The sequence below is a fragment of the Mustela nigripes genome, chromosome 10 (assembly GCF_022355385.1).
Source record: "Mustela nigripes isolate SB6536 chromosome 10, MUSNIG.SB6536, whole genome shotgun sequence".
Taxonomy (NCBI): Eukaryota; Metazoa; Chordata; class Mammalia; order Carnivora; family Mustelidae; genus Mustela; species Mustela nigripes.
Genome location: NC_081566.1, coordinates 35,301,874 through 35,325,263, shown reverse-complemented (window position 1 = coordinate 35,325,263; position 23,390 = coordinate 35,301,874). Strand labels below are relative to the sequence as shown.

The window sequence follows — 23,390 nt, the reverse complement described above, 5'->3', positions numbered from 1 at the left end:
TGCCTACCTGTGATCCCTGTCAAACAAAATTTTTTAAATTAATTAATTAAAAAATTTTAAAAAGAGAATACTGAAAGGAAAAGCCAAAACATGGTAGTAAGAGAGTACAAGGAAAACTGAAAGATTCATGGTATTAAGGAGCCAAGGATTGAGGGAGGAAAAAAAGAATGCTCAAATTCCAAGCATGAATGCTGCCAAAAAGTTAATGGTTGAAATATGTTAATTGGATGTATTACTTAGGGTTATATTCAACTGAAATGACAGAAAAGCCAAAATAACAATCTTAGGAAATTTTGGCTGTTTTTCTCATGGATAATTAAATTTAAAAATTGTATTTTGCCCATCTTGTTTTAAACATGTAATCAGTGATCTCAAACTTTAGTGCACATTGGAATCACTTGGAATTTTTAGAAATACTGATGCCTGGCTCCCAGTATAAATACCAGTATGTTGGTATTCAAGTTTGTTTACATAAAGACCTCATATAATAATATACTTCGAGTAAATTAAGGACATCACAAGAGTAATTTTGACATTCATATACTTCTTGCTTGTGAGCTAACTTTGAATCATCCCCATGCAAGGTATGGCTGCAGTATTTGTTTTAGGTGTTTTGGAGTCCAACAGACTAGGGTTCAGATCTTGACTCTGTTGTCTTTCTGGTATAACAGGTCTCTTCTTCCTCAGCATCAATTTCTGTTTTGTAAAATAGAGATCTTAATCATCTCATGAGATATTTGTAAAGAATAAATAAGACACCTTTTCCACTTACTACTGTTGTATCAACAAGTTACTCAGTTTCTCCTGATTTACTCATCTCTAAATTAGATAATGATATTATCCATGCTTATTGTAAGGACCTACAGTGCTTAGTACAGTGCTAAGGGCTTAGTAAGTCGTATTGTCACTTAAACATTTAGTCAGCCTCAAGGTCACAGAAATTGGAAATGCTGATAGTCCTCTGACAGAGAGTTGCTCTCAGAAGTTTGCTGCAGCCTGGACACCAAACCCAGGATATAAGCAAGGTGGGAGGCGTTAGGATTCCTTTCCTTCCCAGGAAGTAGAGTCATCAGTGTTCCTTCTCCTTCTGTTCTTCCAAATGGATTGAGATAGGACAACTGGCTTTTCAGACACTGTACATATATTACAATTTAGAAGGATTTGTTAGGGTTATATGAGTCTTAGCTCCCAACTGGCCACGGGTTATGTGTGATAAAGTGTATAGGAGGTGTCCATCATGGTTAGCCCCACGGGTTTCAGAGGACTCATAGCTGTCAGGAGTGAATGAGCCTAAATGAAAAGAGAGTGATTATATGACTATATATCTGCATTTCATTTTTGGCTAACCATTCTTATACTAGCTGTTTGTAATCCTGATTTTTTTTTTTTGATTTATAAGAAAATAGATCTCATCGCATATTTGCTCTATTTACGTGTTTCATAGGCTGTGTGGAGGAGCTATAAAGCGAGGAATTATTTACATAAAGTGAAAGCTGCCTGCAAGATTCAAGCCTGGTATAGGTATTGGAAAGCACGTAAAGAGTATCTAGCTGTACTAAAAGCTGTGAAAATCATTCAAGGTTGCTTCCATACCAAACGGGAGAGAACACGGTAATATATGATATTTGTGTCGGGGGAGTATGTGTGTGTGGTAGCCAAGTCTGAATATAAAATAATATTGCTTACTGATTTTTCTTTTAAATATTTGCTATGCCTAACTTGTATGGTTTGTTTTGTTGGTGGTATTTCCATTAAGGAAACAAAGTATACCTCTAAGACTGTCTTATTTTTTGAGATAGAGCCTTCCTATAATTCAGTAAAAAGTACTTAAAGTTGATTTGTTTTCATGGAGATGAAAGTAAGGGGAAGTGAATGAAATAATCTAGTAAAATCTTGGTTTCCTTATTAGTGTATTCATTTTGTTTGTCAATTTAGCTACTAGCAAATTTGTTTTCTCATTCATTTTTCTTTTCTTTTAGCTCCCACACTCTTTTACCTTGATGATGAAGAATACCTAATTATCAAATTATCTATGTTCATTGTATTTTCGTATTCCTTGTTCATTTCTTTGAAATACCTTTTCTAAAGCTCTTGTCAGGTTATTGGTGCTATTTTTTATTGTTAGAAGAGTTTCTTGATAAATTCCATGGGTAGAAGCCCAGGGCTTACCACATAAAGATCTGTTGCTGCTATCAGCTGTTAAGGACCATTATCTAAGTTTCTTGATCCAAAAAGCTGAATTTTTCTCATTAACAGCTTTGTTTTCTAAGAAATGTGACAACATGATGTAAGTTAAATCCATTCTTAATTTTTATGAATTACACCATGTTGATGCCTAAAGTTTAAAATCTGACCCTCACTTTCTAAGATTTTCTCCAGTTTTATTTATAAAATATTTCTTTTTAGATCTTTGTATGATGCCTAGCTTTCCTTTCAAATAAGTGTCCATGCCTCATTTGCCTGATGTTATTCTAATCTCCCAAGTTCTCTTTGTGACCTCGTCCTATCTGCTTAATGAATCAATTGCTATATGGACTCGGACTTTATACTCTGCCATTATTTCTACCAGCACCTGCTTTATCTACGCTTTGTCTAGGTCTGGGTAATTGTACTTTCTTTTGATCCTGTTCAGAATTCTTTCTCATTCTAGAAATTCCTATTTCTTATCCCTGGAATATTGCTAATTGCAGAACTTTTTTTTCATTGTGTCAGTTCAGGGTGTGTTTATGTATATGATAGAATTCTGATTGCTACAATTTAAATATAAATTATACTTTTCCAATTTCTTTTATTGTCATTATCTTTCTTATATTTTCTTTCTCTAGTATCTGAGGGGGGATATACATAAATTCTTATTGAGTAGATTAAAGACATTTGTAATTGCTTTCCACTAACTACTTCTTAGGTTTCTGAATGTGAGAGCATCAACAATTATCATTCAGAGAAAATGGAGAGCTACGCTTGCTGGAAGAATGGCTCGTGAACACTTCTTAATGATGAAAGTAGGTGCAGAAAGAAAAATAGAGCTCATTTGCAAAGAACTATTTTATGAAACAAAACAAAAATTATTTTTTGTTAACTATACATTTTAAACATATCACTGCAGTTAATTAAAAATTGTATTTACTCATAAAATATTTTTTATGAATAGTTGTGTTTGTATATTTATATTTATATTTACAAAATACTCTCAAATCCAAGTTTGAAGTAACTAATTTTAGAGTAAATAATTTATTTAGAGGAAGTCCTGATAGATGTAGCAAATTTTATCTATTATATTCTTTAATAATATATTCTTTAAGCTATAATTGGTGATCTGTTAAAAATATTTAACATCAAAGTCTAGAATAGCCGCAGTACCTATAGCCTTTTTATTAAAGAAATCAAAACTAAAATTCTGCTTATAAATTTTAATATTCATATAATACTCACTATTATCGTATAGCCATTATTATTATTATACCTACTAGTGTATATTTGCTGAATGGATCCTCATAATCACCCTGTGAAGTAGTTATTATTAGCATACCTATTTTACAAACAGGTCTAGAGAGGTAAAGGGACTTGCCCAAGGTCATTCAGCCAGGTGATGAGGGAATCTATGTTTTAAAGCAAACCTCGTTCCCATTTTAATTTATATACTTCTTCAGGGTCTTAGAATTTGGTTGTCAAGATGTTATTTATTGAAAAAACTAAGATATGCTGGTTCTAAGATGTACTTTATGGTTCTTGGAGGAACAAATAGCTCCCTGATAGCTGTTTACAATGCCCATTCTCTTCTTTACATTGCTAGCATCTTTATTAAGTGTATTTGTCCTGTGGTGATATTATTCCTTTTCTCCCTCACAATGAGAGGTATCAAGAAGATAAGAGGGAAACAGAACCAGATAACTATTGACCTTGGCTTGCACATTCATAAAAATTTAACGTTTAGCTGTAGACCTATATAGGATTAGAAATTATACACCAAACAAACAAAAAAAGGAAATTATACAGCATCTACACCATCACCTTACCTGTATATGAAATATGACATTCGTAAGCTAAAAATGTGAAGAAAAATCACAATTATACCATCTTATTTTACACTGAGAAATTAAAAAACCTCCAGTGGGTTGAAATTATTAAACCTTTCTATTAATGCCACTTGCACATTTTTCCTTATAGAGACATCGAGCTGCTTGTTTGATCCAAGCAAATTTTAGAAGATATAAAAGAAGGCAGGTCTTCCTTCGGCAAAAGTCTGCCGCTTTGACCATCCAGAGATATATACGAGCCAGGAAGGCTGGGGCGTATGAAAGGATAAAATACCTAGAATTAAAAAAATCTACAGTTGTTCTGCAAGCACTAGTGCGTGGTTGGTTAGTAAGAAAAAGAGTAAGTATTTTCAAGTGGAATATCTCAGTCATGTGAAATGAAAGTATTTAATGTTAAACTGTGTCCAGAAATTTTAGATTTTTGGACAATAATTTCAGAGCTAGTATAACCAATAACTTGACTTTATTCAGCTTCTGCAGAGCCATGTAACAAGATCACTGGTTGCTATCAATTTTTGTTCTATCAGCCTGTTGCTCATAGATGCTCACCAAAAAGGCACACTAACTTTTCTCTTATAACGAATCTTAGCAAAGGAACTGAAAGAGTGAGGGAAGAGCTCCACACATGAAGGAGGTTGTAATTCAGGTAGCCCTTTGCTACCACCAAGCAACTCTGAGGTGCTGTGAGCTACCATTCTGTCATAAATGCCACGTCATCAGCAAGAGAGAAAATCCCTCTGAGAGAGTTCATGACATTTTTGGCATCCAATATATGAAGCACTGGCAAAGACAAAAATAACTAAATTTGAAATGAAAAAGAAAATCTTTCATGTTGTGTTCATTAAATATAAGTTGGAACCCTAAAGGCCACTATGGAGAGGTTCTACTACAGGAGTCTTGTGCTAGATTTGTGCAAGACTGCCTAATAACTGGAGAAATCAGTTCAGATAATTTTGTCCGACTTACTGTGACCATCTCCAGAAGTTCTGCTTAGAACACTGTAATTTGAAAAAAAAAGAATAATTTGTTTTGAGTTTAGTATTCATATATTTCTCTCATTATAGTTAGTACATTCAAAGCTTTAATTAGCTGTTTTTGTGTAGTCAGGTTAAACACTGTTCTTTAGTAAAGTGCCCAAAATAGAGTTTTGCTTCTTATAGCCCAAGTTAGGAGTTACACATGTGGAAATAATGTAGAGTAAAGGATTATAATCACTTTGAGTTACAATGTAAATAATATTAACAATTCAAAGTTAACTTATGGCTAATTTATACAATTTCATATTGCGGATATACAAAAATAAACATTGATCAAGTTGTCTTAAGAGTCAAATATTTGTTTTTTTATTTCCCTGTTAGATTTTAGAACAGAAAACGAAAACTAGGCTTCTTCACTTCACAGCGGCCGCATATTATCACCTGTCTGCTCTTAGAATTCAAAGAGCATATAAATTTCACGTGGCTTTGAAGAATGCTAACAAGCAGGTTAATTCAGTCATCTGTATTCAGGTTAGCTTTTCCTTTGCAATAAAACTATGTGGTATAATTTTTGTTAGAAATTTTCTCTTTTAATAATTTTCAAATACCTTATGCTAAAGTCATATAACATTAGCCTTTTACTTATAAGATGATATATTTAGGATGGCTTGATGGGTTAGAAATAGGTTGGTATTTTAAGGCACAGGAATAAAGCTATAAATTATTATCTGAAATAACTATTCATTTATACTCTTCTCAAAGACTGAGGGTACCTGTTTCTCCACACTCTTGCCAACACATAGCATTAAAGACTGATTTTTGCTATTTTGATGAATGGCAAATAGCATCTCATTTTTGCTTTGAATTTCCTTTGATTGCTAGCAGTTATAAAAAGTGTTTCTGTTGGCTATTCAAATTATTATCTGTATATTGTGTGCTTTTTCTTAATGTATGCATGTGTGGGGTTTTTTTTTTTCCCCGTATACGCTGCCCTTTTCTCTTTTGGATGTTCTTTTTTTCTTATGATTTATAGGCATTCTTTATGTATTTTGGATAAGAACTTTGCTGTATATCCATTAACATATACTTATATGTAAAATATTGAGTGAGAAAACAAATTGCAGAATGACACAGGAGACTTGGTAGAATTTGTATAAATTGTGAAACGAAGGCTATGTTGTATAGGGTTAAATTTACATACACACACACCCAGTGAGGACTAGAAGATTTGCACCAAGTGGAATAGCTGGGGAAGGTTGAAAGATATTCCATATATGTTGTCTATTTCATTTATGTATGTATGTGTATATATGTATTTATTTGTTTTTAAAACCTGAAGTAAAGAAAATCTCTATGTTTTAAACAGAGATGGTTTCGAACAAAATTACAGCAAAAGAGGTTTGCTCAGAAATATCATAGCATCATCAACAGTCAGCATCAAGTTCAAGAACGTATGAGCCAGGAAAATAGGGCTGCATCAGTAATACAGAAGGCAGTACGCCATTTTCTCCTCCATAAAAAACAGGAAAAATTTAACAATGGAATCAGTAAAATTCAGGTAACTGGAAATATTGTGAAGTTACTTCCAGATTTTGGTTTATAACTCACTTACATGCTATCTAACATTTTAAAAAGACAGTAATATACATTTTAAAATGCTGAGGTTCACCAGTTGAATAACTCATAAATACTGTATCATTATTAAGCCCTTCATTTTCAAATTTCCCTAGAGATATTTAGGATGGAGATGAAAAAGTATTTTAGCATTTTGTATAGATTTAGACATCTTTGGTCAATGAATTCAGGTTATATATAGGAATATTATATATATTTCTTTTCAGAAAAATTGCTTTAGCTATTTATTAGAACATGAATTGAGGTTTTATTTGCAAAGTGCTTATATCCTATAAATTTAGTGAAAATACTTCTTTTGTAGAACTAGATGTAGATATAAGTTCAAAACATCATGGCTTGTAAACTTAAAATTACTGTGTTGTATCTCTTTAAGGCATTATGGAGAGGATACTCTTGGAGGAAGAAAAATGATTGTACAAAGATTAAAGCTATACGATTAAGTCTTCAACTTGTTAACAGGGAGATTCGAGAAGAAAACAAACTCTACAAAAGAACTGCACTTGCACTTCATTATCTTTTGACCTACAAGCACCTTTCTGCTATTCTTGAGGCTTTAAAGCACCTAGGTTAGTTTGTCTTAATGCTATCTTATATAAGGTTAGAAATGCATGTTTACCTTTGAATGTGCAAAGAATGTTATAATACAGTATTAGCTAAAACTTCGTTTTGTTGCTGTGAATTTATCTGTCTCTTTTCCCTCTTTTCAGAGGTGGTTACTAGATTGTCTCCACTTTGTTGTGAGAACATGGCCCAGAGTGGAGCAGTTTCTAAAATATTTGTTTTGATCCGAAGTTGTAACCGCAGCGTTCCTTGTATGGAAGTCATCAGATATGCAGTACAAGTCTTGCTTAATGTGGCTAAGGTAGTTTTCCCTTTTAATAAGGAATTGTTTCTTGGTCAGGAAATCTGACCCGACATATTAAGTTCATGCTTGCTCACCACTAGAACTTACTAGATCACCCAGTTAGAATTCATTTATATGCAAGAGTCTTAGGGGGAAAAACGTTTACTCTGATAACATAATTGTACATAGAAACACTAATTGTTTATGATTTTATTTTTTCTGTCTTTGTGATATTAATAATAATTGCTAACATTGAGTATCTCCTATATGCTAGTGTTTTTCATGCATCATTTAAATTTTCTTAAAATAATAGTCTCAAGCAGTCCATGTTATTATTCCAATTTTATAGAGAAGAAATAATAATTCTTATAGAAATTAAGTCTCCTGGCCTAAACCCTTGAGTGTGTAAGTGGTAGGGCTGAATTCAGATCCTTTGTCCACCTCTAGAGGTGTTGTTCTAATCCACTGCATTGTATCAAAACAATAGAACCTCTTATAATCATGTCTAGCAAAACATGATTAAGATATTGCTATCACTTGGTTACCCTGTATTTAAGACTCTATATAAGGATTAGCATTTAAGTTTTTGGACTTTGGACTGGTAGCAGATATCTACTAAACCATAATGCATGCAGCCAAAAGTATTGAGATGACAAATTTATATTCCCCACCCAACCCCTCAGCCACAGCTCTTTACCTGATCTTTTCTTACTGAGAAGTGGTGGTTAAGAACACAGAGAGATGCCATACTGCCTGGGTTTGAATCACCCGGCTCTGTGGCTTATTACAGGTTACTTAGCCTCTCTGTGCTTTAACTGTAAATGGGTGTAATAGTAGTATCCACCTCACATTGTTATTGTGAGAATGAAGTGAGTGAACGTATGTATCATGTGCTTCATACATAAAAGTGCCAAATAAATGTTAACTGTTAATATTATTTTGTTATTTTTATCTTAGTATCATTAGCATTATTTGTTTCCACACAAATTTCCATATGAATGTAGTTGATACAATGAGATATACAGTTAGGTATATGAGGCAGGAAAAATGTATCCTAATCTTTAGTCTTTATCACTATTTTACCTGTGGTTAACTACCACAGATAAGTTATCTTTTTCCTGCAAGGTTCTCAGTAAAATTGCCTTGTCTTTAAGCTTTTTATTTACTCCAGGGTGTTCATGTTCAAAGATTTTAGATTTGATTCCTATTTTGTGGAACTTTCAATTAAAATGCAGATATGCATATAAAATGGATCAAAAAATGTTAGTAATATCAAGAAATCATTTCACGAAGTCCTTTGCACTTGCTATAGATAATCCAAAAAGTTGGTCCTCAGCTTTCTTTTCGCTTGGGCTATTTCTAAGGCTACATGTGTGTGTTGTAACAGTTGCTCTCCTTCTGTCCTCTTCAAGTATGAGAAAACTACTGCAGCAGTTTATGATGCAGAAAATTGCATAGATACTCTGCTGGACCTTTTGCAAATGTACCGAGAAAAGCCTGGTGACAAAGTCGCAGACAAGGGTGGAAGCATTTTTACAAAAACCTGTTGTTTGTTGGCGGTTTTATTAAAAACATCAAATCGGGCCTCTGTAAGTATTCGTTATCGTCCTTTGAGGTTCTCTGTCCAGGTTTTTAGATTTAAGACTTACACTTTTCCTTCAGTAGTTATCACAATTTAAATTTTGTGTATATTTAGACCTGCCTTTTGTGTTGATAAAGGAGGTGTTTGTGTATTATGTTGTGTGCTGGGTGTATTGTGTTGTGTGCTGGGTGTGTTGTGTTGATAGTGGTTTCCTAATGTAGTAAACTGAATTTTAAAAAGAAAGCTTAGGGGCGCCTGGGTGGCTCAGTTGGTTAGACGACTGCCTTCAGTTCAGGTCATGATCCTGGAGTCCTGGGATCAAGTCCTACATCGGGCTCCCAGCTCCATGGGGAGTCTGCTTCTCCCTCTGACCTTCTCCTCGCTCATGCTCTGTCTCACTGTCTCTCTCTCAAATAAATAAATAAAATCTTAAAAAAAAAAAAGAAAAGAAAAATAAATAAATAAATAAAAAGAAAGAAAGCTTGTTACAGCTTTGTAAGTAGCCATTTCCCATTTACTTGAGGAAAGTAACAAATTATTGAACAAGGTAGACTGCAACATATATGTGACTCCTCATTTTCCTGTTGTAACCATAAATACATTTCAAGCTTTTCCATGGTGAGAACTCTGTAGGTGTTACTTACAGTCGACATGGGGGGACCACAGGCTATAGTGGGATTCTGGCCCTCATCCTGAGAACAAAACCACTAAATGATTATATACAAGGGAGTGTGTTCTAGTTTAAGTTCTAACATGAATTTGGCTCCTGAATGAAGAATGGTTTTGGGAAAGCATGTGTGGATATAGTAAGACCATTCAGGAAGGAGGGAAGCATAGATGCGGTGGTGGTCTATGCAAAAGACTATACTTGACCTAGGGTTGTGAGAGATATGTAGGTAACTTTGGAAATTTCGAGAAAATTCATAGCACTTGGAAACTGGATATAATAGGCATATTGACTATAACATTTACCTGTATTCAGTATGGAGTAAGGTGTACAGTTTTTGTAATTGTCTTACAAATTAGTTTATAGCTAAAACCTATCTAACTACTCAACTTGGAAAGCATTTTAGATTTTATTTTATTTTTTTTAAGATTTTATTTATTTATTTGACAGAGAGAGATCACAAGTAGGCATAGAGACAAGGAGGAGATAGAGATAGAGAAGGAGGAAGCAGGCTCCCTGCTGAGCAAAGAGCCTGTTGCGGGACTCGATCCCAGGACCCTGAGATCATGGCCTGAGCCGAAGGCAGCGGCTTAACCCACTGAGCCACCCAGGTGCCCCGCATTTTAGATTTTAGATTTTGTTAAAGACTCATAAGTTTACTGTATGGTGTTATTATGGTTGATTTTACTACCATATAAGGGACACAAAATTTGTTTTAGTCTTAATAATAATTTGTACATTTTCTTTTTTAGGATGTTCGAAGTAGATCCAAAGTTGTTGACCGTATTTATAGTCTCTACAAGCTTACAGCTCGTAAACATAAAATGAATACTGAAAGACTGCTTTATAAACAAAAGATGAATTCTTCTATAAGTATTCCCTTTATTCCAGAAACACCTGTAAGAACCAGAATAGTTTCAAGGTAAGCAGTAAATATACTCTGTAGTTTTAAGTCACCGTTCATTCATTCATTTAGCAAACATTTATGGAGTACCTACTATAAGCAAGATACTGTGCTTGACAATGGAGAAACAACATATGAGTAAAAATAGGATCTTTGGCAAATCTAAAGTAGACAGTCTCAGTACAGAATAAAGTAATAACACTGTGGCTTTGGGTATTAATAGTTATTCGATAAATTCCTTGTATTAAATAGTTAAGTGCTAAGTCTAACAGTTAACTTTTTATAAGCTTTGCTGTATAAACTTTCTTTTCTCGCATGAAGAACAAGCTACCTTGTTTAAAAGCTGCCAAAAATCCCCTCCTGGCTACAGTATCAACTTCCAACTCTTCTCCTAATCATCCTGACACTTGAAATTTCTCCTTCTAAAGAAGTCCTTTATGAGATCTTGTACTACTTTCCCTAGAGCTGCTATAACAAATTACCACAAACTTGGTGGCCTTAAATAACAGTAACATTCTCTGAGAGTTCTTAAAGTTCAAAATCAGGGTGTCAGCAAGACCTCACTTTCCCTGAGAGCTCTAAAGCAGAATCCCTCCTTGACTCTTCCAGTTTCTGGTGACTGTAGTGCTCCTTTGCTTGTGGCTGTCTAACTCCATTCACTGCCTCTGTCTTCACGGGTGTCTTCTCCTCCTCCCTCTTCCTCAAAAGGACGTGTGTTGGATTTAGGGCCAGTTCAGATAATATGGGATGATCTGATCTCAAGATACTTTGGTTAAGTAGATCAATGGAGACCACTTTTTCAAAATAAGGTAATATTACAGGTTCAAAGGATTAGGATGTGAATATATCCTAATATATCCTAACATATCCCCACCATATCCTTTTGATGGGGGGTGGCAGACATTTACTCAACAGCAAACCTATAGTGATAATAGTAGTTTAACTAGTTTAAGACATGTAACTTTAGAAATTTTTTAAAAATGAGTATTCTGGTTAAGCAAGTAGACACCTTCATCAGTGTGAGAACAAGCATAGTATGCAGCTGTGCCCTATGCCTTACAGTGCTGAGCTTGTGGTTATGGCGCAGAATGGAGCCACTTAGTTTGGGAGAATGACCGTAAGTAAGCAAGTAAGTGAAGAGAGCAATAAAGATTTTGGTAATTGCTAGGATAGAGAATAACTTAGAGGACGTGCTCAAATAATGTGACTGGGAAACTGTCTCTGGGATGTAGTTACAAGAAGTAAAAGTCAGAAAGGATAGGAGATGATACAGTGGGAGGGGACATTGACATGGGTTTTGTTTTGGGAAACTTGAGGTTTCTGTGACAAATTAGAGGAAGAGTCAAACAAGCTATTAATCCGGGCTGTGTTTCTAGGCAGAAGTATCAGTCTAGAGATTTAAATTCAATAATCCTTAGATTAAGGAATCATTAGATCCCATTTACGGCTATGGTAATAGATACAGTCCCCCCAGGGCAAGAGAATACCTAGAAAAGAAATTCTCAAACCAGACCTCAAGGTAGCCCCAATTTCTCCAGAAAGAACCGGCCAACAGCTCTGAAAAGGAATTTGAATTGGTTAGAAGATATTCCACAGTGATGTCCCATCAGCTGTGTGGAATGCTGCTGGGAGGTTGTGAGAGGGGTAAGAAAAAGGCCCACTGGACTTCGCAAGACGGAGGTTAGTGGTTAAAGTAGTGACAGGGATAGATTATGGAGGATTGAAAAACAGATGGACCAGATCACATGAAAAATTCATCAGCTTTTGATGATACTAAGGGAAAAAATCATTGGTTACCCTTAAAGGATGCTAGAAAAACAACTCATGGGTAGAAAAACAACTATGGGTAGAAGGAAAAAAAATCAAGCATGTCCCATTTTTCTGATATATAGTGTATCTTAGGGTAACTCAATGGTTGATGTAGGAGTTTTCTATTAAAAAAATTGTTTAATAAATGCAGAAAGAATATGAAACTCTCATTATTTGTAGTCCCTAATAAAATAATGGGTCTATTCTAAGCCATGATCAGTGCAAGCCTGCTTCTCCCTCTCTCTCTGCCCCTCACCTTGCTCATGTTCTCCCTCTCTCTTTCTCTCTCAATTAAATAAAATAAAATCTTTAAAACTATGATTAACACGAATTAATAGCTTCCCTTTTTTTCAACTGATAAAAATATTTCTGTCACACCAAAGTTCCCTGGTGCCCCTTTGCAATTAGTTATCTTCTTTTAACCCCTGGATTCTGGCAACTACTGGTCTTATTTCAATACTTTTGCTTTGTCTTTTTTTACATTATTATACAAATGGAATCATACATTATATAGCTTTTGTGACTGGATTCTTTTTTTTAGCTTGATTTTTGAGATTTATTTGCATTGATGTATGAATTAGAAATTCATTCCCTTTTATCACAGAGTACTAGTCCATTTTATGGCTATACCACTCTTTGACAATTTACCAACCAATAGATATTTGGGTTTTTAACCAAATGGAGAGAATAAGGAGATGGAAATGCAACATAGTAGGGAGTTATATGAGAAAGATGTATGAGCTCCCCTCTGATGGATGTTATTTTCTTAATGAAGATGAGATTATAAGCATCAGCTCGGAAGCAGACCAGGGAGGGTATGGTGAGGACATTTGAAAAGAAAAAGGAATAAAATGGTCATCTTGGGGAAAGAGGAAGGGAGCATACAATGCAATTTCAAGCACCCATTTAGTTTTGTAATTATTGACACAAAATCAGTCAGTCTGGTTCTGCAGTCTTTCTTTTCTTCCTGTTCAGCTGTACAGGAATGGAGAAGGCAGATATTTGGATTCAGTTTGGAATCCAAAGAGAAATTTACATTTGAATTTAATAGGAGAGAGAAACAATAGCATTAATGAAATTGCCAAGGAGATTTTATTGATGGAGCTAAGCTGAACAAGGAGGAGAGTGAGGTCAGCATTCTGATGGATGATGGGTCGGTGTTGAGGTCAGTGAATTAGAGAGCTCAGTGCGGTGGAAGACGATGTGCAGTAGATGTATGAAATCGAAAGACATGGGTGAATCAGGACTGGGGGTGGGGAATGGCAGTCTCGAATTGAGATGTCAGTGGTGGGGTACTTTCTAATAATGATGAAGGCTATTATGTGATCAAGTAAGGAGTTGGTTGAAGTATAACAGAAGGAAGGGAGGGCAGAACTGACAGATAAGATTGTAGGATTTTTTGCTAGCTACATGGCTGTTGAAGTTACTGAGAATGGTGGCAGGAGTTGAGCGAAGACCAAGAACCAAGTTTACAAAGAACAAAATATCAGGAGTTTGAAAGATGACTGGAAGGCATTGGTGAGCTAAATAGCATAAGCCTCAAAGGAGGAAGGATGGTGAGGAAGAGCCCGACAGTAGTAAATGGCAGTCCTGTGAAACCCTCACCTGTTTGAGAGGGCTGTAAGGGAAGTGATGTGTTCAGGAGGAGCCACATTTTTGTTAAGACAAAGCAGAGAAGGTAGCTCTTTTAAGAGAAGAGCTTCATTAATCCAAGATTTTTATTCTTTTCACAGACTTAAACCAGACTGGGTTTTGAGAAGAGATAAAATGGAAGAAATCACAAATCCCCTACAAGCAATTCAGATGGTGATGGACACACTTGGCATTCCTTACTAGTAAACATTTTCAGTATGTACAGGAAAAAGGAATATTAAAGTTAATCATGAATGTGTAAAGTGGTTTTGGCTTTCTTTTGTATAACTTCTAAAATCTGATTTTGTATTAAAATTTTAAAAATGTGTTATAACAACTGAACTGTTTTCATATTCTTTATTGTTTCTTTTATTATTTTATGGGTTTATGCATGTAAGAAAATACTATGTCATAAAACGATTCTATTCTTCATGTCTTTATCTTAAAATATTAGTCTAAATAAAATCATATTCCTAAAGGAAAAGAATAGCTTATCACTCTCATTTTATAGATAAATCGAAGCATTTTTCTAAAACAAATTTGGAAATGTAAGTTCTGCCAACACACTTAGAAGTGACAAAAGGATAAAGTAATCTCACAAATGCTATAAACTCTCTGACTGGACCATTCAGATAGGCAAGTGAACTCCTCTAGGGAAATTAGATTCAGCCAGCCCATTATATTCTAAGAACCCTTAACTTTGAACTGATTAGAGTTATAATTTGACCTGAAAAGAGCATGCTGTTACTTAAAGAGAAACTTGTCACTTAGTCACATACATAGACCTGATAATGATTAGGTGTTGAAATCTTTCAACAGCTTTGGGTCACTATTACCAGTACTAAACCGGTGTGGTTTCAGGACTATAGAAGTGTGATTCCAGTGACTGTTTGAAATTGGATAGCATCCCAAAGTCTGTTCACTTATGGGAGCCATAAAAGTTTTTAACTGTTTTAAATGATTTAATAGTAGCTAAAAATGCAGAGATCATTTAACTACTTAGTTTACTAATTTGTCAGAATAAGGATTAAACCAAATTAGTCTGAAATGGGCTGAGATTTGGTTAGGATAGCTCTAAAGACCATTTTTGATGTATTAGAATATAGTGAAATTAATTAGAATTCTTAGTATTTCTTTGCCATTTTTTTCTTCCAAAAAAGTGTTTTATGAATTCTCAGCATGCAGTATTTTTCAAACATGATTTTTGTTGACTTTCCCAAGTGTTTTGCTTTTCTCTTTCATTTAAGAAAATCTTAGTGTAAGCAATCTATAATTTAACTTAATTTAATTAATTATAATTTAATTATAATATATAATTTAACTGGTAAATTATACCACTAGGATATAATGTTTACTGGTATTAATTTCCTTTAAGATGGTTCTAACCAAAAAGTATTTCTATATAGTGTACTGTATATATGATAGCACTATACTATATACTATATGGTATATGCTGTATATACTATAGTATACTATATGACTTCCAGATGTTAAAAAAAATTTCCTATTGTTGAAACTCAGACTAAATTTTTTAAAGATTTATTTATTTGAGAGAGAAAGACATGCTCGTGCACTGCAGGAGGGGAGGGGTGGGGCAGAAGGAAGGGAAGAGAGAAAATCTCAAGTAGACTCCCCACTGAGTGTGAACCTATTTCCCAGGCCCTGAGATCGTGACCTGAGCTTAAACCAAGTCCGATACTCAGCCAACTGAGCCACCAAGGTGCCTCAGACTAAATTTTTATAAATTTTATGTAATATCCTGTATTTATATGAAGAACAGTCCTCTGAATTTATCTGATAAATCCATATCAGGATTCTAAGACCCAAAAGCTAAAAGGCTTGTCTGTGTCTGTGATTGTGATAGGGAGGACTGGTTGAGAAGTAATTAAACCTTTTTTACTTTAGAAGTAACATTTTCTGCAGAGATACTACATTATATTAAAGAAGGAAAATAAATGTATTAACTGCAGTCTAATTTTATTTTACATGATTTTATTGGTCATGAAGTTAGGTGAGTTTCAAATTAACCTTCTTGTTAACTGTTATTAACCGAAATGTCCAGTAGATGTCATTATGCCCATACAGTGTCATTTTAAATTTAGTTTTAAATGTATAAATAAATAATATTGTTATATAGCTATGATTTTTGTAACTAAAATACATATTTTTAGACCCTTGGAAATTGTTATCTGTATGACCCAAAATATAGCTTGTTATTCCTACTGTATTTTGGCTTCATGCTTGAGAGAAATAAATTCATATTCGGCATTCTATATTCAAAATTGTTGAATTTTTCTTGATATGTGATTTTTTTCCAGGTTTATTATCTTTGTAACTTACAAAATTTTTGCCTGTAGCAATGAAAACCTGGTATATTTACATTTTCTGAATAAGAACATACTATCTTTTGGATTGCTTTTTGTTAGTAGCTAAATTTGCTATAGGCTTGCTTGCTTTTTTTTTTTTTTTTTTAAGTAAACCCTACCCTCAACATATGGCTTGAAATCCTAACACAAGATCAAGAGTAGTATGCCCTAGGGCACCTGGGTGGCTCAGTTGGTTAAGCCACTGCCTTCAGCTCAGTTCATGACTCTGGAGTTCCCTGATGAAGTCCCACATGGGACTCCCAACTCTGCAGGGAGTCTGCTTCTCCCTCTGACCTTCTCCCCTCTCATGCTCTCTCTCTCACTCTCTTTCTCTCAAATAAATAAAATCTTAAAAAAAAAGAAGAAGAAGAAGAAAAATAGTATGCTCTACTGACTGAGCCATCCAGTTGTCCCATCTAATAGACTTGCTTTTAACTTCTTGTTAATTTTAGCCATTCTGACTGGTGTGAGGTGATAGCTCATTGTGGTTTTGATTTGTATTTCCCTGATGCTGAGTAATGTGGAGCACTTTTTCATGTGTCTGTTGGCCATCTGGATGTCTTCTTTGCAGAAATGTCTGTTCATGTCCTCTGCCCATTTCTTGATTGGATTATTTGTTCTTTGCGTGTTGAGTTTGCTAAGTTCTTTATAGATTTTGGACACTAGCCCTTTATCTGATATGTCGTTTGCAAATATCTTCTCCCATTCTGCTGAGGACAGACTCTTAACCGACTGAGCGGGGCATCCCCATAGATTGGAAATTTTAACACACACTCAAATATAAATTGAAATATTTCTCTGCATATTTGAGAAATAAGAATTTATAACTAAAGTATTTTCACTGGAATTCTCCCTCTCTGTTGAGGGAGAATTATAGAACTAGAACTATAGAAGATTATTATCTCTTTCTTTATAATAAGAATAAACAACTGAACCATATAGAATCAGGAAATGACAGATGCTGGCGAGGATGCAGAGAAAGGGGAACCCTCCTACACTGTTGGTGGGAATGCAAGTTGGTGCAACCACTCTGGAAAACAGCATGGAGGTTCCTAAAAAGTTGAAAATAGAACTACCCCATGACCCAGCAATTGCACTATTGGGTATTTACCCTAAAGATACAAACGTAGTGATCCACAGGGGCACATGCACCCGAATGTTTATAGCAGCAATGTCCACAATAGCCAAACTATGGAAAGAACCTAGATGTCCATCAACAGATGAATGGATAAAGAAGATGTGGTATATATACACAATGGAATACTATGCAGCCATCAAAAGAAATGAAATCTTGCCATTTGCAAAGACATGGATGGAACTAGAGGGTATCATGCTTAGCAAAATAAGTCAATCGGAGAAAGACAACTATCATATGGATCTCCCTGATATGAGGAAGTGGAGATGCAACATGGGGGGGATTAAGGGGGTAGGAGAAGAATAAATGAAACAAGATGGGATTGGGAGGGAGACAAACCATAAGTGACTCTTGATCTCACAAAACAAACAGGGTTGCTGGGGGGAGGGGGCTTGGGAGAGGGGGTGCGGTAATGGACATTGGGGAGGGTATGTGCTATGGTGAGTGCTGTGAAGTGTGTAAACCAGGCAATTCACAGACCTGTACCCCTGGGGATAAAAATACATAATATGTTTATTAAAATAAATAAATAAAAATTTTTTTAAAAAAAATCAACAAAAAAAAAGTCTGTCCTCAGCTCAGGTCACCATCCTGGGTCCTGGAATCAAGCCCCGCATCAGGATCCCTGCTCAATGGGGAGTCTGCTTCTCCCTCTCCCCACTGCTCATGCTGTCTCTCGTTCAAATAAATTAAAAAAAAAATTTTTTTTAATCTCAAACCTATGTAAAGGAAGAAGGAAATATTCTAAAAACTTGCTCATTTCAAGAAATGTTTATAGAGGGCACCTAAAATAACTTCTGAAGCTTGTGTAAATTAAGGACACTTGTTTACCTAAAAAATTTACAGAAGCCTATTTCAGAATGTAGACTTTAATTCTATGAATAATACTTCATTATTACTTCAGATCACTTTTTTATTTGTAATAGTGGTATTTTTATTTGTAATAGTATTTTTTACAATTTTACAATTGTGATCTAAATGAAAACAAACTGAATTTGATCAAAGCTTAGCCCTTGCTTTGCCAACGCATCATTAAGTTTCACACATGCCGAACATTGTTTGAATATTTGAAATAAATTCTTGCTCTCAGTCTTTGTGACTGATCTTTATCAAGGTACATCCAAAGAATAGTCCAATAGTATATTTACTTTCGTGGTGTTACTGAAGACATAGGTTTACAGTGTTGCTCAGGGTCTTCCTCCTCCTTTGAGGCCATCTGAATTCCATTGCTAATTCCAATTCCATTGCCACTGCCATTTTCCTAAAAGGCCTTTCAATTCCCTTTGTGTGCATATTTGCTCTAAAGAGAATACTGACTATGGGTTAGAAGAAGCAAGCTCCTTCCCATCATACCCAGGCAGCTTTCCCAGAGAAAACCCATCTTGATTCAGAGTCTCACTGTCAGTATGAAGATGTCTGCCCTTTAACAACCTTCATATTGTGCAATTTGGGGATACTGTTAATTCAGGTTACCTGGAAACCAATCAAGGAAATTTGGATCACAAATGAGCCAAAAAGTGTCTCCAGGCAGATACTGGTGTTCAAATCACAGACAGTGTTGCGTCACGTCTCCAGTGTGTCCAAGTGGAGACTGGGCAGACTCATCAATCAGCTTGTGTCCAATTTTCCTTTTCTGGGAAAAAGGGGTCAAGTGACTTCTAGCATTAGTCATCAGACCAGAGCTGAGAGAGACAGCCAAGAGGATTTTCAGGTAAAACCCTCTTATTTGCCAGATGTCCTGTTTCTTTTATTGCATACAGCTTTAACCTGGACCTCCCTCCCCTGGCTCAGCTTTTCTAATTACCCTTAACTTAAAGCAGACAGTAACATCAATCTTACCATGGCCTCCCATTTGTCCTTTTCCCAGGGAGATGTGTTAGACATGACAGATAAAGAATTATAGGACTGCCCTTGCTGCTTAGTAATGGGACTGCATTCACCCCTAATTTGGCCACATCAGGGAAAGGTGTGATGACTCTGATGTTCCTTTAGGAGCACGTTCTGTCAAATTTAATGGTGTGGATGTGATGTCTTGTGCATTGACAGTGTGCTCCACTAGTACACAGCAGTGCTGTGCTGATCTTGAGACAACTGAATCAGTCAACAGAAAAGAAATTGTTGTGAGGAACAAAAAAAGAGAAAGTGTTATAACTCCATCCATCACCCTCATTCTCATCTTCACCTCTGGTTCTAAATGCTTTAGTCTCCTCTTGGCTCTTTATATCATATCGAATGTGTGAACAAGTTCACGTAATTGACTTTGTCAGCTCCTCACATCTTTTCTCCTCCTGGTTTATGAGACCAGTGCTCTGAGGGTGTGAAGCAATGCAATGTGTCTACCCAATATGTTTCTTTGCATATTTATACATTAGTAACATCTTCAGGAACACTTGCTATGGTCAAACATAATTTTAAAAATTCTATATGGATGAGTAGGGTCATTGTGTTTTCATTTACATGTCTCTAATTATAATGATGTTGAACATCTTTTCATGTGTTCTTTTGCCATCCATATGTCTGATGAAGAGCCTGTTCAAGTGTTTGTCTACTTTTTTAAAAAGATTTATTATTATTTTAGAGAACACCAGTAAGTGGAGGAAAGAGTCGAAGAGGGAAGGACTCTTTCAAGAACACCCCTGCTGAGCGCAGATTCCATCCCAGGATCCATGAGACCATGATCTGAGCTGAAACCAAGTCAGTCACTTAACCAATGGAGCCACCCAGGCACCCCAAGTCTTTGTCTACTTTTAAAAACTGGGTTGTTTTCCTAAGTTTTGAGAATGCTTTTTCTGGATAGAAGTCTTTTACCAGATAAATGATTTGCAGATATTTTCTCCTTGTCTGTTACTTGTCTTTTTATTCTCATAACAGTCTTTTGAAGACTGGAACTTCTTAATTTTGGTGAAATTTAGTGAAAATTTTTTTCAATTTATTTCTTTTATTCATTATTCTTATAGTGTTGCATCTAAAAGCTCATTACTTAACTCAAGGTTACAAAGATTTTCCACTGTTTTTCTGCTAGAACTCATGTCATCTTTGTTTGTTGTATTTTTTTGAACCATTTCAAATTAATTTTTGCATGTGGTACAAAGTATGAATCAAAGCTTATTTTCTTACATCTGGATAACTAATCGTTCCTCCATCACTTATAGAAATAACTATCCTTTCTCCACTGAATTAATTGCTTTTGCGCATTTGTCAAAAATCAGTTAACCATATACACATTGGTTTCTTTATGAATTATTTTCTTTTCCACTGACCTGTTTATTCTCTTGCCAATACTATGCTATTGATTACTGTAGCTTTATAATAAAGCTTGAAATCAAGTAGTTTAAGTTCTCCAAGTTCTTTTTCAAAATAGCTTTGACTATTCTAAATCCTTTGCATCTTCATATGAAATTTAGATCAGTTATTAATTTCTCCTGTTTACTTGCAATTGCATTTGGTCTTCATTTTCTAATTCTTTTTTTTTTTTTAAGATTTTATTTATTTATTTGACAGAGAGAGATCACAAGTAGGCAGAGAGGCAGGCAGAGAGAGAGAGGGAAGCAGGCTCCCTGCTGAGCAGAGAGCCCGATGCGGGACTCGATCCCAGGACCCTGAGATCATGACCTGAGCCGAAGGCAGCGGCTTAACCCACTGAGCCACCCAGGCACCCTCTAATTCTTTTTTTTAAAAAGATTTCATTTATTTATTTGAGAGAGAGACCACAAGCAGAGGGAGTATCAGAGGGAGATTCCCTGCTGAGTAAGGAGCCAGATGATGTGGGGCCTGATCCTAGGACTCGGAGATCATGACCTGGGCTGAAGGAAGACGCTTAACTAACTGAGCCAACCAGGTGCCCCATTTTCTAGTTCTTGAAGTAGAAGGTGAGTCATTGTTTTGAAATCCTTATTTTCTAAGATAAGTAGTCAGTGCTTTAGATTTACCTCTCAGTATTGCTTTTTCTGTGTCTCACAAATTTTGATACGATGTTTCTCATTTTCATTTACTTTAAAATACTTCCTCTTTTGATCTCTTGTTGTTTGACCCATGGATTATTTACAGATGTGTTTATTTTTTTAAAGAGATTTTATTTACATATTTGAGAGAGTGAAAGTGAGAGAGATCACAGAGGTAGAGGGAGAAGCTGACTTGCCGCTAAGTGGAGTGTCTGATGTGGGGCTCGATCCCATAGAGCTTCTGTAACAATTACTAAAAAATTTCTGATTTAAAACAGCAGAAATGTATTCTTTCACAGTTTTGGAGACCATTCATCTGAAACCAAGGTGCTGGCAGGGCTGCACTCTCTCTTGAGGACTCTGGGAAAGAATGTGTTCTTGATTTTTCCAGTGTCTGGGTTCCAGAGGTGCCTTAGCTTCTGGCCACATTAATCTCTGCAACTTTCGGAGTCACAGTTTCTTCTCTTCTGTATAATTTCCCTCTTCCCCGCTCTTACAGGACATTTGTCATTTGATTTAGGGCCTGCTGTGCTAATCCAGAAGAATCTCAAGATTCTCAACTTAATTATACCTGCAATGTAATTAGAAATTTTTTTGGAAAAAAGGGTCACATTCATAAGCTGCAGGGATTACACTATAGACATATCTTCTGGGGGCCACCATACAGCCCACTACGGTATGGTATATCTATCCATATTTTACTTTTAACCTATATGTATATATGTGTAAAATGGGTTTCTTTTTGAATGCATAGAGTTGGGCCTTTATATTTTAATCCAATAAGCCCATCTCTGCCTTTTAATTTGGATATCTAGACTTTTTATAGTTAATGTGAACACTGAGATGGCTGAGTTTAAATTAAATCTGTCCTCTTGCTGTTTATTTTTGATTCATCCCATCTGCTTCCCCCATAATCATCTTTTTCTTGTTTTCTGACCTGTTTTGTATTAATTAAATAGCTGCTGCTGCTACTGCTACTGCTTCTTTTCTTCTTCTTCTTTTAATGATTCCAACTTTTCCACTTTGGGGGGCTATTACCTGTAAGTCTTTGTTATGTTTGTTTGGTTACTTCCAGGTTTTTAGTAAATGTCTTCAACATATCACAATCCATCTGTAGATATCATACCAGTTCACATATAGTATAAAGAAAGACCTTATAATGTACTACAGTTCTGCCTTCCTAACTTTTGTGCTATTGTCAACATTTTACTTTTAGTATGTTATAGACCTACAATAAATTGTTATTATTTTCATCATTTTTGCATTAAACCATCAGATATCTTTTTAAAAGATTTAAATAATCTAAATATCTTTAAACTTACAGGTGCTATTTTAAGGTGCTTTTCAGTTTTTATGTAGATCCAGATTTCCATCTGGCATCATTTTCCTTGTGCCTGAAGGAATTCCTTTAATATGGTTCAACATGCAGTCCTGTTAGTGAAGAATATCACTATGTTCTTATATGTCTGAAAAAGTCTTTTTGCTTATCTATTCTTTCGTTCTCATTTTTTTAAAGTATTTTTACTGGGCATAGAGTTCTAGGTTGCAGATTTTCCTTATTCCTTTATTCTTTTTCTTTTCTTTCTTTCTTTTTTTTTTTTTTCTCTTATACTTAAAGAAGTTGCTTCAACTGCTTTCTGGCTTGTAGTGTTTCTGACAAAAAGTTTACTCTCTTCTTGTTTTTGTTTCTCTGGGGTGTTTTTCTTCTGAGTGCTTTTAAATTTTCTATCTCTAGGTTTAAGCAATTCAGTCATGTTGTGCTTAGCTGAAATTTTCTTTATGCTTCTTTTTTGTAGTGTTTGATCATCTTTGATCTATGTTCTTATAGTTTCCATCAAATTTGGAAAATGTTCAGCTATTA

The 23,390-nt window shown here is 35.2% G+C and overlaps 1 protein-coding gene across 2 annotated transcripts in view; it reads left to right on the top strand.

The window, feature by feature from the left end:
- Nucleotides 1-15,343, top strand: part of ASPM (assembly factor for spindle microtubules) — a 64,619-nt gene extending 49,276 nt beyond the window's left edge. For both annotated transcript variants that reach the window (XM_059413035.1, XM_059413034.1), the window contains exons 19-28: nt 1,445-1,611; nt 2,906-3,002; nt 4,168-4,377; nt 5,396-5,545; nt 6,381-6,572; nt 7,023-7,215; nt 7,357-7,511; nt 8,906-9,082; nt 10,495-10,664; nt 14,189-15,343. In XM_059413035.1, the coding sequence (XP_059269018.1) occupies nt 1,445-1,611; nt 2,906-3,002; nt 4,168-4,377; nt 5,396-5,545; nt 6,381-6,572; nt 7,023-7,215; nt 7,357-7,511; nt 8,906-9,082; nt 10,495-10,664; nt 14,189-14,291 (1,614 nt within the window). In that variant the 3' untranslated portion in view covers nt 14,292-15,343. The remainder of the gene's footprint in view (nt 1-1,444; nt 1,612-2,905; nt 3,003-4,167; nt 4,378-5,395; nt 5,546-6,380; nt 6,573-7,022; nt 7,216-7,356; nt 7,512-8,905; nt 9,083-10,494; nt 10,665-14,188) is intronic.
- Nucleotides 15,344-23,390: the final 8,047 nt, after the last annotated feature.